We start from the raw sequence: 17013 nt of genomic DNA, 5'->3' as shown, positions 1-17013 counted from the left end.
ATAGGACAAATAAAAGAATTTTAACTGTAATGTGAAATTCACATTAGGGAGTCTTCAGACATGGTGCAAAAAAAATGCTGACAGTAGATTCTAGTGGTATCTTTTTGTTGTAGTGTTTAATTAAATCAGCAGATTATCTCTAACCTGCTAAATATAATCTAATGTTAATAACATATTTAGGATATCTTCTCTCTAATATATATAGGAGATTATTGCAGCGTGCAATAAGGTTAAACACATTTTTAATACAAAATGCTGTCACCTTAGAGTACAGTTTTCAGAATGGATTATTTGATCTGTATATTTATATAGGCAAGTAACATTGGAGTAAAATGTAAAGAAGCTGCAAAAGGAATACTTCTGTATAATATGGAAATAATATATATATATATATGGCCAGTTGTAACTGAATACTTGGTAAAAGGACAACTCACAATTTTCTTGGCTGTGTGTGGGAATTAGTCTGTCATTCACTCCCACATGCCTGACAGAAAGCTGGCCTCTTTAAAGTCAATTTTGTAATTTATATACACCTTGAAGACTTAAATATGATTTTCCAGTTTAACAAATTCTCCCTGTGAACATAGGGATTGTTCTTCCTTAAAAAGAAAAAATAACTAAATTAAAAAGGAAATTGCACACAACTTCTATGCAAACTAGAACAGTTGAAGTGAGCCTTGATAATACGATGAAGACACAGATAATTTAGATGGCTGAACAATGGGATCACTTTCCTACATAAACAATGCAAGTATTTCAACACATAAAATGACCATAAGTGAAAAAGAGCAGATATCTCATAATACCCAATTATCTCACTTGTTTCTGTCATAATGTTCAGCTCAAGTTAAAAAAAACACTTGCACAACAAGATCAGAAATAGATCCTCCATGCGAAGACTGAACCTGGGTCCAGTTTTCAGTCTTTTCATCTCATTGCAAAGGATGATTTTTTTAGTATTAGGTCTGTTGGTTATCATTTATTACTTATTGACAGCTGTATGCAAAGGACAAAGTCTTGACTCATTAGTGTTAACAGGAATATTACCATTAAATTCAATGGAGTGAAGATTCCACTCTAAGGATCAAGATTTAATAAGTTTATTCTCATTGAGATGTTCTTTATAGGACATAAAATTCCATTTGTTTCAGTGGAGTCATTTTATAATGCTAGTGTTATTCATAATGAAAGCAAACCCAAAATCTAACATTAAAGGATACAGAAAAAAAAACATACCGAAAAGTTAAAGACAAAAATAACAAAGATAAGGGCCCCATTCTGATGCCTATTATATGACAGAATGTAGAAATATTTAAGGAAATAATATTCTTACATACAGTGCACCTTTAAGCTCTAGTGCAGATAGCTATATATTGCTCAAAATGTATTCAAACAGAACTCTAGTCTCTACGTCCATCATTACATTGAAGCCCAAGGGAGGCATGGTCTGCTGGCAGAGTGATAAGGACAGCTCTCTAGCACATATGCTGAGGGAAGCTACCTGCACTACTAGGGAATCCAATAAAAATCAGCAGCGTATTCAACAATCCTTGTTTCTACCTTCCTGCCTACATCCATCCTAAGCAACTTTTCTGTGCCCTGGCAGTCTGAGAGGATGAAGGCTACTTCTCACTGACTTCATGACCTTTCATTACAGTTGCATTCCTCTGGGACAAGAGAGAAATAATTATAGCTTACACTGAAATCACCAGATGTCTGATGGTCAGTACTCTATACCATGAACAGATAAAATTTTCTTGGCAGCTGGCATACAGATGTGGAGTTCATTCCCTGATGATATTGGAGCAATTACAAATCTCAGTTCCTTAAGAATAAAATGTAAAATCCATTCTTTTCACCTACCTGTTCCACAATAGTAATAATGAGAATAAGAAAGGACATGAGGAGAAACTAGAGATCCTTTACTGTGATTACTTTAGAGCTTGTAAAGGTGTTCTGATACCACGGTGATGAACACAATATAATTGCCAAGATACATGATGGATCCAGCTGGCACTTCTCCCTCCTCCCCAACACATCATGGTGCTCACCACAAGAAGTTTATGATTTTTTCCTAAAAATCTGTTGAGTCTTATCGGTCTTTACAAATTTACTTGCAGAAACCACAAAATGCTCTCTTCACTTTGATTTAGTCTAGACTGTATGAGAGGTGCATGATTTTTTCAGAAATGACACCCAAATGGTATATTATTCTCTTGATAAAAAAACTCCTCTAAAACCCTAGCTGATAAATAAATAAATGTGAGCTCTCCTTCTTGGCAAAAAAATATTTTATATACCTATCTGTCACCTTTGGCTCAGTTGTCTTTGGCAAGTTTTACCCAGAATGGTATTATTATGTTTGTTCGGGTGAGATTTATTGTTCAAAGCTCAAACAGAAAGTCCGCTAAGTTAACTTCTACCTTGCACTTTTTCTATTTACATAGGATTTATACAAGGATGAGGTTTTGGTTTGGTTTTTTTTTTATCTAGAAGATGAGATAAATACTTGCTAGACTAGGCTATGTAAGAACCCAGAAATATTGCAATTTTCTTTTCTTCAAGAAAGGAAAAGTGTGAAAAATAATAGCAATCTCATTGGTTCACAAAACCTTTCTCAAGATATTTACTCAACTCTGAGTTTCAAACAGCAAGCACTGCTATTTTAAATTTCCAAATTCTTAACAGCTGCATTGTACAAGAATGCCATTGCATTTTACACTACTTTGTGTCCTTGCTGGCAGCATCATTTTAAGTCAAAGTCTGAGTGACTATGGACAAGGTGCTAATCTTTCACCTGCAGAAGTAGAACAAGGTATTCTCAGGAGTAAGTGGAAGAACTGCTGTAGCGGGGAAACCAGATGCCAGTCTCCAAGGTTTATAAATCTATTATTCAGTATATTAGGAGTTAAGTGTAAAACATTTTTCATTGAGAAATTAATTTTGAACTGATTTTAGCTACTGAAATACTTTATCTGTGTACATACCTGGATGCTTCCAAAAACAATTATACTTCAAAAGCTGGATGAAGTAGTAAGTACTGGGAGAATATTAGTAGATTAAATTCTAATGGATCTAAATGGGACCAGGGCTCCTTTCAGCCAGGGTGAATTTCACTCTTTATTTGCCTGAGTTGCAGAAATCTGATTAACCAAAGTTTATCCAGAAGCAAATTAGTGCTAAACTGTGAAAATCAGAGTTTTGAGACTACTAGCATAGCCTTATGCTAGCTTTTTTTCATCCAAAGAGTCCAATTAAGCAAACCTGGCAGAAGCCTTAAAAGCAAGTATTCTCTGCTGATTGTTAGTAAAAAATTGATCACTCTTTTTATTAAGACAAAGGGTGCCTGATGAGGACCTGAAAGGGCAAAATAGAGTGCAGCACCAGAACTACACAGATTTCTTCTGGCTTTGGAAGCCAAGAGGAAAGACTGGAAATTCTAGTACCAGTCTGTTTATGGTATCAGTATTTCTGCCTGACAGCAAGGTAACAGATGCTTCTTCAGGTCAGGGCTTCCTAGCATGTTCCTAGACAAGCTTCCCATCCTTATTTACGGTAGATGGACTTCAAGTATTGTAGCACATCAAGTGCATGAGCAGACCATGTACAGATCTCTCAATGCCTTAAAACAGTGGGAGGATCCCTACTACAGTTTAGCAATACTGGCTTACAAAACCTGCACTGGGAAAGAAATTTAGCCTTATACAAACAGTCAGTTCAGTCCCAAATAAATTCTCAAAAGAAGGCTCAGGAGACACAAAAGTTAGGCACAGTCTTTATGCTGATTCTCTGCACAGATTCCTCCTTTTTGCTAGATGAATGAAAATATGCTGACTTGCATAAATACCTTGTTTATATGGCTATACATTTTATATTTAACAATATTTAAACTTTGACTATAGCTTGCCTGAAAATAAATATGTAAACCAACCTAGTTTCCAGTTAAGTTTGACCTTCTCTTGAGACAAATTAGCCTTGAAGATTTCTAGACAGGTAAACAGAATAGTTGCTTTCCTATCAGCCTGTTCCAGCAAGGAATGTGATGATCTCCATCTAGATAAGCTTGGAAGTATAATAATGAATGCTATTTTGCCAAAAGTTCAGCACCGGCAAATTCTCACCAATTCTTTAATACTTTAATCAAAGAATATGGTGGCAGATGAGACTAGGTTAGAATTGCTTGAGAACTGATGAAGGTAAAAAGGTACTGTCATTTTGGAAGCAGGAATAAAAGAAATTTGTCATACACAGAAGTAAATATTGTAGTAAAGTGCAGCTTGTTGATACAGGATTATATCGCATTTTGGGTGTCAAATAGGCATAGTACATCAAGATCTTCACCCACTGAATCAGATTCATCAATCACACTTTTTATATATTATATACATATTTTGTGCATATACATATTGTATATACATAGATATGCTTTTTCCCCAAAGCCAGTTATTCTGTTCCAAATGCCTGACTTTAAACTGCTTTTCTATAATGCCTGTCTTTTGGAGAAGAATCTCAAATGCAGACTCAGATACATAAGCTCTCTCTATAGGACATATAGAGAGTTAGATGCCTCAGAAGGGTGAACCTGAAAGTCTGCATACTTAGTGGAAAACATGACAACCAACAATGAAGTGCTGATCACAGAGGTCTGTCTCAGCCAATGCTCTTCTATGGAGGTTAAATAGCTAGCAGAAGATAGCAGGCAGGTGCCTCTTCCTAATCAATTAAAGAATCTGGACTCTGAACCCTACTTTCATCTTCTCAGCATAAGAAGAACTTGTCCCTGGTTTCTTTCTGTTGGGTTTTTGTTTGTTTGTTTGTTTACTTAACAGAAACCATTAATAAGAGATGAAGAAGCTACTTCACATTAATATGAGGAAGGACAGAAAAAGAGAAAGGAGGTTCTTTGGTGAGCAGAATATCATCTTGCTTACAGTTGTCAAGGAAAGCCTAAATGTGAATCATTTGGACTTCACTTTGCTCTTCAAAACTGAAGTGGTAGGACAAGTATGAGTACTACACCAACACTAGATATACTCCACTGGCTCTCCAATCAGTGATTACTTGTTCACATTCAAGGCCTTTCTTCAGGGTTTTCACTGGAGTACAATATAATTCCTATGGCATCTGCAATTCAAAAGGTCACTGCATTCTCTGAAAACATTTTGCGTTATGGAACTCATCATGAAATGGGAGTAAGGAGACACGCCTTGAAAGTCTAAGCCTAAACACCAAAGATCAAAGCCTTGTACTGCATTTATAAGCAGTTGAATGTGATGTACCTTTTCCCTGAAAAGATTTCTTCCATTCATGCCAAGATATTAACATAAAAAAGATTTATAGAGAAGGGACACATGCATAACCACCCATCTTACTGTGAATTCACGTGTGCTACAGATTTAATTAAAAGACAGTAAATTTATATTTTCTTGATATTAAAGTTAATTGGTAAATACCAACACCAGTCAGCAATCTTGCCATCTCTGCAAGATCCTTGGCTAGGTTGTTCATATGCAAACACCACCAGCCCACACTCTACTAGGAATGATAAGTTCACATTTTTCTTATCTGATTTCTTTCCATTCAGGAGTCCAAATACATAGGAATGTATCACGTTTTTGATTTATGCATGTAACTCCAAATGACAGCATATGCAGTGTGCATGCCATAGCTTCAGTTATTAGGAAAGTTTTCAGTTTCCACTTATTTTAGTTTTTATTTCCTCCTAGGCACTTATATTCTTCCTAGCATGCTGAGCTCTTCTAATGTTTAGAAATATTGTGGAACTGCAAAAAAGGCACAGTCAATTAATTCCTTCATTTGAATAATTAAACATTTTAAATACTCCCTCCATACCTTATGTTCAGCTATAGATATATTATTAATAGTAGCTTGTACTGTGTGCTGCAAGAGAATGTTAGGCACATAATTCCTAGAACCTGGGGAGGAGAACATTTCCTGACACTATGAATTTACCTACCCAATGACAAAGTTATCTTGTTCTAATTCAAACATGTTTCACACTGTAATAATTACACCGTATGAATGTTATGCTTTTTTTATGAAAAATTCAGCACAGTTAATTATTCAAAAATTGTTACGGTTGATGAATCCATCCCACTGTGTTCAACAAAAATGTTAATCGTGCTTCACTATTTTTAGGATGTTCCTGTTTTATCATTCATTCCAGTAGCTTAGTCTATAGAGTAAGACCATTGCATAAGTTCAAGACCATAGATTTGTAGCCAGACTCTCTGTTGTCAAATGGGTGTCATCAACATGCCATGGTTAAACATGGTTCACTACATCTTTGCTTGTTGAGTGCATCCCTTTAGACAAATGGCCTTCAGTCTCCTTCTTTGGATTGCCATTATGTAATTTTCCCACTCTCAGACCCACTCTTGAACAACAGCATTCAATGACTCCACCATGCTTGTTGAACAAGCCTGACTAGGCTTCATAGCAGTAGAGTCTTAGTTTTATCTGATTTTAAAGCTGGAGTGTCTGAAGCAAAAATGGATGGAGCAGTCCATTTTGCAAGGTCACTGGGTAAATTTTCCAAAAAGTAAATTTGCTAAGCATTGAATGTAGCACTCTTCTCATTCTTAGCCTACTGTTGTACAGAACATATAGCTTCTACACATTCTCTACTGCATATGCCTGCAACCAACTGGCAAACATTAAAATTGTCTTTAATGGTTCCAAGTCATCTGGAGAAGAGGCACTTCAGTTAATTTCTTTATTTTGCCTGCTGTACAGGGGACATGTCTTTATTGTGATCATACTTCAGCAAATGTACGAATGTATTGACAAGACCAAGCAGTATTTCCATGAATAAAATTTTAGTTCTCCATTGTTTTAAAACAGAAGAAATTCAAACTGTGGGAAAGCCACTTTTCTATCGTCAATTAAAGTCTGCTTTTTTATATTTGGACATTGGACTCCTCTGTTACATTTGTAAAAGAGATTTGAAAAATATTGGAGGGTTAAACACCACTATGGGAATATACACAGTGTTTGCTGTCATTGACTTAGTTGTTATGAATAAGTACAACTGGAAGAAATCTGAAAAAAATCATCACAAACACAGGAGAGAAGGAGGAGAGTAGTTGAAGTGAAGGGCTAGTACAAAACAGGTGGATTACTTTTGCCTTGTAGGGCATGCAGTCTTGTCCTCATCCATTATTAATTTTGAAAGTAGAAGCTTTGTGGTGCATGTTATGTCTTCACTCATAAATAAGCCTCTGTGTGCCTCTACCTCTGTCCAGATTTGATCTCTATCTCTTTTTACCCAAGGTCTGTAAAACACCTACAGATCTTTAGACGAGGAACCTGAGAGAAGTGGAAAATGTAATTTATTGCTGAGATAATACTGTTGAAAAATGGATCCTTCTGGTTATCTAATACTATTATTAATGGAAAAGGAAAGGCCCTTGAAATTCTGAGAAACAAAAGTGCTAGACACAGCTGAAAGAGAGTCCACCCTGAAACATAAAAAAATCAAGTACTATTTAATTTTCAAATAATATTTCCAGCAAATTAAACTAAGAGGTTTGTAATAGCAATAATTACCTATTCAGCATCCTCCATCAGTCTCTGAACTCATTTTCTTCAGTCATTACTTGAGTGAAGAAAAAACTTAAATGGGTCATTTATGCTTAAATTAATCTGTGGTTTTCCCAGAGTACCTTCTTTGTTCATCTCCAGCTTTAATTACTGAAAAACATTTTGTTTTATAGAAATCTGTGGCAAAATAGATGCATCCTTCATAGTCATCCTGTTTCAGGAAGTTCAGTGACTGCTATATTAGTGACATCACAGATGGTAAAGTCAATTTTAAGATCTATTTCACATGCAAAACCTGGCATACAACATGAGTGAATACTAATGTGTAAAAGAGTTCTATGAAGGCTTTAGGGGACATGAATCATTCTCTAAGGCAGCAAAGATTCTCTCAACTGCTGATGCAATCTATTGGTAAGGCTGTATTTTGAGGGGAGAGTAGTGGTAGTCTGGGACCCGTGAATGCCAATCAAGAAGAGGGTTTACTTGCCTGATTAATGTGTACCTACAGTTTCTACTCACACAGAGGACAGTTCTGTGGTGTCAAACCTCACTGTGTAGCAGAAGCTACAACTTTGCAAAGTGGTATGACAATGGTTCCTCTTTCATAGTTTTCTTGTAATCACTAAGACTATTTTTTTTTTCTCAGAGTAATCTGAAGTCATCACTTCTTTATGTCCAGTTTGTTATACCCTGTCAGAATGGTGATGTACATGTGCTTCTCAAAAATATATTTGGTTAAACAAGTGAGCTGCAAAGAGCCTACCTGCTAAAATTTAGGTGGCCAAAAAACATTTCCCTTTTTATGATAGAGGATGAATTCTCTTTATAGAAGAAAGCAAGAAAAAGGAAGTATCATTTTTTTCAAAAAGCCCAAATTGTTTGCATGTCACCTGTAATGTAAAAATGAGTTTTTCCAGTCTGAAAAATAATTTTCTGCTTTAAGCAAGGAAACAAAGGGATTTGCCCAGTACATTTGCAATGCATTTTGAGTTAATCAATGTAATGGTAAAACAAGAATGTCCTTGTTGTATGCCTAGCTGAAAAAAACATCTAAGTAAGTGCTCTGATTGTTTATTGAATTTTAATACTTGAAGGATTGCTGCTGCTTTGATTTTTTTTGGCAGAAATAGCAACTGCGGTTAATGATCATCTGGGCTTTTATTTTTTTCTAATAAAATGTCATTTATCAGCAAAGAAGGAGAAAGGAATCTGAGAGTCATGCATACAGATGCATAAACTAAATACTGCTGCTTCTGCCAGATTGCTGCTTTGCTTGTACATTAATGGAAAATCTGTTTGTTTAAAAATAAGAAAAGTCCAACAAGGCCAAATTTTAGATCTAGATGTGAATTAAAAGCTCTTAAATCTAGATTTGCTTCTTAGACCAAGTCCAGTAGTATATACTTGAAGCCTACAGTACTCTAAAAACACAGACATACATGTGTATGTATATATATATATATACACTGAATAGTTTCTTCAAATCTATTTATATGCCTAATTCCCTTCCATTTGTGACTGGACAGGTCTTGATGAGCAGCAGGGATCATAAACTTTAGATAGTAGGTAAATGCTGTCCAATTCTGACTGGAATAATTCTGGAGAACATTTAAGTCAGAAAGTTCTTAGATAGTTCAGGATGAGATGGCAGTGAATCACAAATTTTCTGCATAATTTTGGCAGTGGGTACTTCAGTTAAAGCCTTGATTTTTTCACCTAGTTCTAGCCCTGCTAAACTCCTATGCATTTTTTCTGTCTAGCAGTTTCAGTGCAAACTCATGACCCAAACATCCATGGCTCTTCAGGAGTAAATACCTAACGTGTCAAAAATATGCACCAGATCAAATAATTTCTTCTAGTCTAGCTCTTTCATTCACTGGAGTCATTACTGGTCATGACTTTTGAATTTGCTGGCAGCCCAAGTCTCAATTACTCAATGAAAGGTGCAAGTACTCCGTGTACCTGAAAATGAAATCTCAGGATAGGGAAATCCAAAATCAGAGGCACCCTGAATAAAGCAGAACTCTTGAATATTTGGCAGCACACAAAATGAATGAGACATCTTACAAAAACGACCAGTAGACCTAGATAGAACCTGTATCTGTGTCAGAAATGGGAATTCAGTGTGCAAAACAAATTGAGTTAAATAGTGTGTTTAACTCATTACATCAACTTTTATATCTCTCATAGTTACAGTGATTCAAGGAATATATTACAGGTTTCTTGAACAAATGGAGCCTGCCCACACTAAATGAGTCAGATAGATAAAAATCAATTACATTGTGAATTCTTAACTGTGGAAATAATCAATGTCATCATTGTTCTCTTCCTAGCAAAAAATATTGGTCCTGGTCAACCAATCTTTTTAAGTTGGTTTGTGCAAAACATTTTAAATATTTTTTTTATATCGTTTTGTGGGCCCTTTGAAAATGGAAAGCCATTTGGTATCAAGGCCAAGTATTAACAGGACCTTTTTTTTTAACATTGATAAGCACTCTTTAGTGTAGTAATTCATTCATGTTCATATAGAATGTCAAAGGAGCAGACCTTAAGTTTTATCGTATTCTGTAACGTTTTAGGCTTTGATTGCTTTATGTATTTATACTGGCATACTCATCCTCAAGTCTTTTACTCTCAGCAATGGAACAGGAGATAGAGACAAAGGGCTAATATAAGATACTACTGTAAGTTTTCAAAACTTACTGAATTTTATCCATTAGCTGTTCTGGGGAGAAGAATAGGAGGGATATCATATGCCAAACCTTCCAAAATGTTACATCTGGTAGGAATGCTGTCCTGTTAAAAGATTTATGGGAGCTGGAACAAAAGATTAATAGAAAACAGACTTGATGATATATTGTATGCATTATTTATTTTTAGTGTGTGTAAATCCATATTGTCTCTAAACAAATACAGTAATGTGATCCTTTTTATATCATCAGGTTTTATTAATTCCCATTATTTTCTCTAACTTATCACTTGAGGACTCATATATATCAGCATGCACTGAAAACAGATGTTGATAATCCTGTCTGTGTTGTTTACACCTCCAACCTTCATTGGATTCCCTGAATTCCAGATGGCAGATAGTCATTCTATTCTATATATAAGATTAAAATGGTTTATTTTCAAATCTGCATATCTGTCTGTGCTTTGTACTTTTCATTCCAATGTCTAGACCAACCCTGTTCTGTCCTTTTCACCTTTTGTATTCTTCCATTTTTGCTATTTGCTGTCTTCTTGTCATTTGCTGAGAATAGAGAAAGGATTCCCTCCTTCAACCACTGCTTTGACTATTTTGCTCTTGATATGAATTGCTCATCAGAGATAGTGTATTTTAGAATTATTTACTTGTTTTATTAGTACTTTATCTAGGTCTCTTGAAGTGCATACAATCATACTTTAAATTGCAGTAAGAAATGGAGTGTCTGCTACTGGATTTTTCAGAACTTCTAAGTTGTTAAGAACTGTAAGTATTGGCAGCATGATCTAATGTGTACTAGAATAAGTCTTAGAAGATCTGGACTCCTCAGATCTGCACTATTCTAATCACAGTCATTACTAAGCTAAACCTTATACAAGCATTTCATTTTCAATGCCTCCATTTCTCACTTTTTCTCTTATCTTATTTTCAATATACTGGTGCTCTTCCACAATGGTATATTCTCCTCTGTATGCTCACACTAACTTTTTAAAATTACTAAAATTATTCTCAATTTGTACTCTATAAATAAGACCAGACACGTGGTACTGTAAATTATTTATTCAGTGTCACTATATTCATGACACTTTGTATAACAAATCAAGTCCTATGACAAAATTCTGCTGCTTTATCTAGGCCTCATCTGGAATAAGTCCATTAAAATCTGTAACTAAACTAACATAGATCGGTAGTAACTTTAAACTATCTAGTCATAGTAAAATGAGTTTAGCTGTATAGCATTTGGTCCATGATCTTGGCTTCAAAAATGCATACTTCAAATTTGGCAGAGTAAAGGAAGCAGGAGAGAGCAGAAATCACCCTCCTGCATATACGCTCCCCATCCTCAGTTCTCATGTTTATATCCAAATGTTCCTTTATTTCTGCAGATGAAAACACTTCTGCACTTAGGCTGCAAAATCACAAGAAAATGTGTTTAAATTACAAAATGGAAATTTCTTGTGGCATCCTCATTACAGTAGACAATACTTAAGCTGATGTAGTATCAGAGGATTCCATGTGAAGAGGAGGCAACACAGGCATGCTGCATATTCACCATAGTCATCACCTAGAAAGAGCTGAGCATCCTGAGGCTCATCCATGACCCATTCTGCAAAGAGATCAAATACAGTACTGACAACAGAGTTTTGTAGAAGAGAGCCCCCTACACATGCCTAAAAAAAAGAGCTGTGAATTTACAGAGATTTAGATAAATCTAGAAGATCTTAGAATCCACATCTCTGCCAGATCTGATTCAGTCTTTCAGACGTGCATAACTTGACTTAAGAAAAATGGTTGCCTTTAGCAACACATCCAGGTTAAGACAAAGGTAATTGGGTGTGCTGATCACAAGCTCACATCCTTATGCTACAAAACTACAGTATGCTGTCTTGCCAAAACAGTAATGTTATCTCCATACTTTTTGGCCTGATCCTGATAGTATTTCACTTGCAAAATTCATCCTGAGTTTAGCTGAAGTCATGCAGCAGCCATATATTCTGGTATATAACTGCTCAGCCCTATTAAGCAGATGGAAAAGAAACAAAGAAGGTCAAAAATCTCTTTGGATCATTCAGCCAATTGCTCTTATATTAGCATGAGCGGTTCCAGCATTAGACCATGATCAGGCTGCACCTGAGAGTCAAAAATGCACTTTAGTATTTACTTGCTTAATGTACCAAATGCTGCCTCATAAAGAGAGGAATTGACAAAAACTACTTAATAAAAAAGACTTCCTCTAGCGCTTTCCATCTAATGATCATCAAGCAGTTTACAAGCAGGAATGAAACTTTTCTCATTTGGGGATAATAATACCCCCATTTTACAGATGGAAAAATAATCCAGCCATAGGAATGTGTATTAGTTGATAACAGGAACCTTATCTAGTGCTTTGCTACAGATTTCACAAGACGAATAGAGGCACTCAAAACTCTGCATGTCACACAGTGCAGAATAATGGGGTCCCAGCTGTTGACGGGGAAATCGCAACCATGTTATCCTTCCTGTATTGCTAGGTCAAAAAGGGACTCCAGTCCAGAAAAGATTAAGAAAACATTGCCTTGCAAGGGTTATTTCAGTTATTCATGTATTTCTGTTATTACCTGACTGTGTAGCCTGGTGCTGAGAAAAATGGAAGCCGCGTGGGCCGTGGTAGCTGCCCACCACGCTGCACACAGCCATGGGCAAGGCCCGTGGGCAACCAGCCAGGCTGGTCAAAGAGAGCAGGCAGCGGGGCAGACACTGTGCCTTTGCCTTTTCCGTGTAACTTTGTTTCTTCTCTTTTTCAAAGAGCAGTTGTTGGTGATGTTGAACTTCGTGAGTGCAATTAGCGCTAAGAGGAAATCCGACCTGGAGAACATCCCTTCAAGGTACAGAGGAAGGCTGCCAATGCTTTTACATGACACCGGTCTACTTCGCAGGTTAGGAAAAAGTTGAAAACGAAGGCCATCTATTACTTTTTTTATTATTATTCATTTAAAAGCCTGCGCTTTTTGGGGGCAGGCTCCACTCCCGGAGGCTGCGCTCTCACCCGCGAACACCGCAAGCCAGCCCGCCCGCGGCCGCCATGTCGCCGCGCCACCCCTCGCCCCAACCGGCCCCCGCCGCCTCCCGAACATGGCGGCGCCGGGGAGCCACCCCGCAGCACACCTGCCCCCGGGGCCGTGCCCCCGCCTCTCTCCCCGGGGAGCCTCTCCCTACGTAGCTGCCTGACCACCCGCCCGCTATCGGCCGTGCTCAGGCCCAGCTCCCCTGTGCCGCCAGTGCGGCCTCCGGCGGGGCTTCTCCCGCTCGCGCCCAGGCACCGCCCCCGGCGGAGGCGGTGCCGCCCCCTCGCCGTCCCGGGGCCAGGTGGCGGCTCCCGGCAGCGGCCGCACAGCGGGCAGGAGCTATGGCGACGGAGGGGGACACGTTTCTGAAAGCCCGGGGCAGGACTCTGACCGCCTTCCGCCAAGGTACGCGCCGCGGGGCCCGCGCCGAGGCGGGAGCGCCAGGCGGAACGTCGGCATAGGGCTGCGGGTTCCGGCGGGCTCTCTTCCCCGCCGCGCAGCCGGGCGGGTAGTGCGGGAGGGGCGTGTGGAGGGGAGGCTCGGGGCTTTCCCCGGGGGCAGCGGGAGGAGCGCTTACTGGCGGGGGAGGGGGCGGGAGACGTAGGGCAGGCACTCGGAGGTGACTGGGACAGGGCCGTGGGCCGTCTACCGGCGCCAGGAGGCCCGTGATAGGGAGCCCCCCGCTCGGGGCAGCAGGCCGAGTACCGCCTGCTGCTGCCGGGCTGCGGGGGCTCGGCTGGACGCGGAGCTGCGGCAGCCCGCTGCCCTCCTGCTGTGCCGGGGCGCGTCCGAAGCCTCCGAAGTTTGTTACCACGTTAGCTGAAGAGCAGAGGCGTCTTGAAGCGTTTGCCCCGCGGTCCTGTCCGCAGCGTGGGTGGCTCCGGCTCCCGTGGAGAAGATGCTAGCGGTGTCCAACACCAGATTCGTGTTAAAATGCTTGCCAGTGCTGCTAAACCTGATCTCTGTAGCTTGTGACACTGCTGGTGCTGGCACTATGCTATCATGTGTTTGTACCTATAGGGGTGACCTAACAGGTTACAGGTAGCTCGTTATTTATGTTACTTAAATGAAAGGCAGGTGTACCATAACTGCAACTGGATAAGATCCCAGTTTCTTCAAGGTGCTTCAGCCTCTCTCAGGGTAGAGGTCAGCAGCTAGTTCCTCCCCTGGTGCTTCCACCCTGTGCAGAAACGGCACCATTAACCCCCTCGGCTGGTAGTGTTGTACTAACAGAGGATTTGTTACCTGGTGTGCAATAGACCAATCTCACACACTCAGGAGAGATATTGCTTTATTCTGCGCAGGGTGCTCGGTGAACTTTCCACAAATCAAGCACACCAGATTCATCAGGTGTGTCCCTTTTATACAGTAACAATTGCATCTAATTTATTAAACTACTCCTACCTAGTACATATGCAAACTATCTAATGCATATGCATAGGATTACATAACCATGATACATCAGATGCCTTCTCTGCATGCACAGGGGTCTCGGGTGGTCTTTGGTGATCATTTGAGGAGGTATTCCCTCCTCGCTTTGATGGCTAAGTCGCTCTGTATCGGGTCAATGGTTCATTTCCTGCCAAGAGGGATGCACAATCAATCAGGAAGAACAGAAATGGTCAGAATTGGTGCTCCAGGTGAGGCACCATTAAAGAAGGAAGAATAGAAAAGATTAGAATGATCTTGGTTAACTAACTTAATTTAAAACAGGACTTTCTAATCTACCACATGATTTTCTATATCTGACATCAGTAGTGCCTGAGTATAAATCCGCTCCATAGGAGATATGCTTCTAGACTTGCCTCCTCCCAGGTGAATAAGGTAATGAGGCCACTGCCAAGCCAAAGATGGCAGCCACCTGCTGACTGCTGGTTCTTGTCTTGTGGCCGGACCAACAGAGGATTATGTTGAACATCTATCTGTATCTCACCTGTTTGTAAAATTCTCCCAAGGATGGAGATTCTGCAGTATGCCTAGGTTTTTCAGGTGTATAACTAGCTCTGTGTTAAGAAATCTTTTCCTATTGCCATGCATGGAAGGTATTTTATTTCCTTGTATTTGTTTACAAATTACAAATTGTATTGGTTTGGTGAGGTGGGCAAGCCTATTCAATCCCAACAATTTTGTGGTATTTTCTTGGGTTTCATTGGAAATATTTGGCTTTGCTTGTTGCCAAATAAAGAAAATTCACCAACTCTGAGCATGTGAAGTATATGTATACAGTCATTCTGGCAACCTATTAATTGCAGATGGTGTGGTTGGTTTGGAACAGAATGCCTAGCATTTGTTGAGGGGACAGATGGCAGACAAGCCATCTAGTTATATCAACTGTATAGTGAAATTGTAACAAAAGGAGTGTTCAACGGCAGTGTGAAAATTTCTGAACAAAAGCTTCATGTAAGTACTTCTTGAAAATTGCCTTAAACATGGAAGAAAAAAATGTGATTTGGGTTATCAGTTTTCCAGGTCTGTTTCTTTCTCCTGAAGTGTCCTTGTTTGTTACCGACTGGTTGTTTTTAATCTTGTTCAGGACTTTTTAGGCTATGATAGTCCAGCTACCATCTTTGGGTACAATGTTTCTTTGTCAATAGTTTACTTAGCTCTTTCTTAAGAGGCTAAAGTTCAACACAACCTTTTAATAACTGAATGATTGGAAAAAAACAGAACCAAGGACTGATAAAACTGAGGGAAAGTTTCTTGCAGTTTAAGATGAAAATCAGGTATCTGTGTTTTGTTGTTTTCCTCAGTCCTTAGGTTTCACTCCTGTTAAACAGGTAGCTACACAAAATGTTTACTACCACTGCTATGGCTTGGCACACTGTTTCCTTTTAAAATTTGAGAGTCACCATTGAGAGCTTAATTTCCTTCTTTTTTTTCTTACTACCCTTTCTGCAAAATCACCCTTCCACACCCTGTTCCCTAATAGTAATTTGTTCAGTCTGCAGTAATTTGTTCAGTTTTTTATGCATGCAAAGACTTTCATATTTCAAGACAGCTTGGCTTCCTTAAGAGTCTTTGATGAGTAACTGTCAGATACCTCTTGGAGATGGTATCAAGTGGATTTTCCTTGTCCATGTAAAAGCTGTCCATTACTCTTTCTGAAGAAAAAGTGCAGTAGTTACTGTCTTTGTTACAGTTTCCATTAACCTGCCTGTACAGATGCCAGTTTTGCAGTCAGTAGTTACCAGACTGCTTGGAAAACCCTTTTAAATGCAGGTGGGATACTGGCCATCTTCCTGCTCCTCTGGTACAAAGGCAGTTTTAAGCAAGAGGTAACTCCACGGGGGTTAGCTGTTTTTTACTTTTGAGTTCTGTGGATGCCACCTAATCTGAGTGGTTTGTTATTGTTCGTGTCTATTTGTTGAATCATCTCCTGGTATTTTGATTTGAGACAGATCCGATGCACTGTCTCTAAGGGAGAATTCTGGCATTAGATCTTCACAAGTTCCTTCACAATAAACGTGGATAGGAAATTTTACATTGGTTTTTTTCTGCTCTGCCTTTATCTTTGGGTGCATCTTGCACATCTGGAACATCTGTTAGCCTTAGTGAGTGTCTGGCAGGCTACCTGCTCCTAATTCCTCTAAAAAGGGCTGTATTAGTTTTCAGATTTATGCTATTCCCAGTTGTTCTTCACTTTTTCTAGCTTGACTTATTGGACTCTTGTATCTAACTTTCCAGTGTATAAAATCTTCCCTG

General features: G+C 39.0%; 1 protein-coding gene and 1 long non-coding RNA gene across 3 annotated transcripts in view; one reads left to right on the top strand and one right to left on the bottom strand.

The window, feature by feature from the left end:
• Positions 1–11311: 11311 nt before the first annotated feature.
• Positions 11312–12955, bottom strand: LOC128134803 (uncharacterized). The gene is made up of 2 exons (XR_008232826.1): positions 12865–12955; positions 11312–11873 (listed from the first exon to the last, which is right to left on the bottom strand). It is a non-coding gene; the product is annotated as an uncharacterized LOC128134803 (long non-coding RNA).
• Positions 12956–13531: 576 nt separating this feature from the next.
• Positions 13532–17013, top strand: part of CPPED1 (calcineurin like phosphoesterase domain containing 1) — a 49281-nt gene continuing 45799 nt past the window's right edge. The window contains exon 1 of one of the 2 annotated variants that reach the window (XM_052773021.1): positions 13532–13716. In XM_052773021.1, the coding sequence (XP_052628981.1) occupies positions 13653–13716 (64 nt within the window). In that variant the 5' untranslated portion in view covers positions 13532–13652. The remainder of the gene's footprint in view (positions 13717–17013) is intronic. The other variant, XM_052773020.1, reaches the window with a different exon arrangement.

This window comes from Harpia harpyja, chromosome 21, assembly GCF_026419915.1.
Source record: "Harpia harpyja isolate bHarHar1 chromosome 21, bHarHar1 primary haplotype, whole genome shotgun sequence".
Classification (NCBI taxonomy): Eukaryota; Metazoa; Chordata; class Aves; order Accipitriformes; family Accipitridae; genus Harpia; species Harpia harpyja.
Note: the sequence above shows the minus strand (reverse complement) of the source record. Positions and strands in the feature narration are given on the sequence as shown.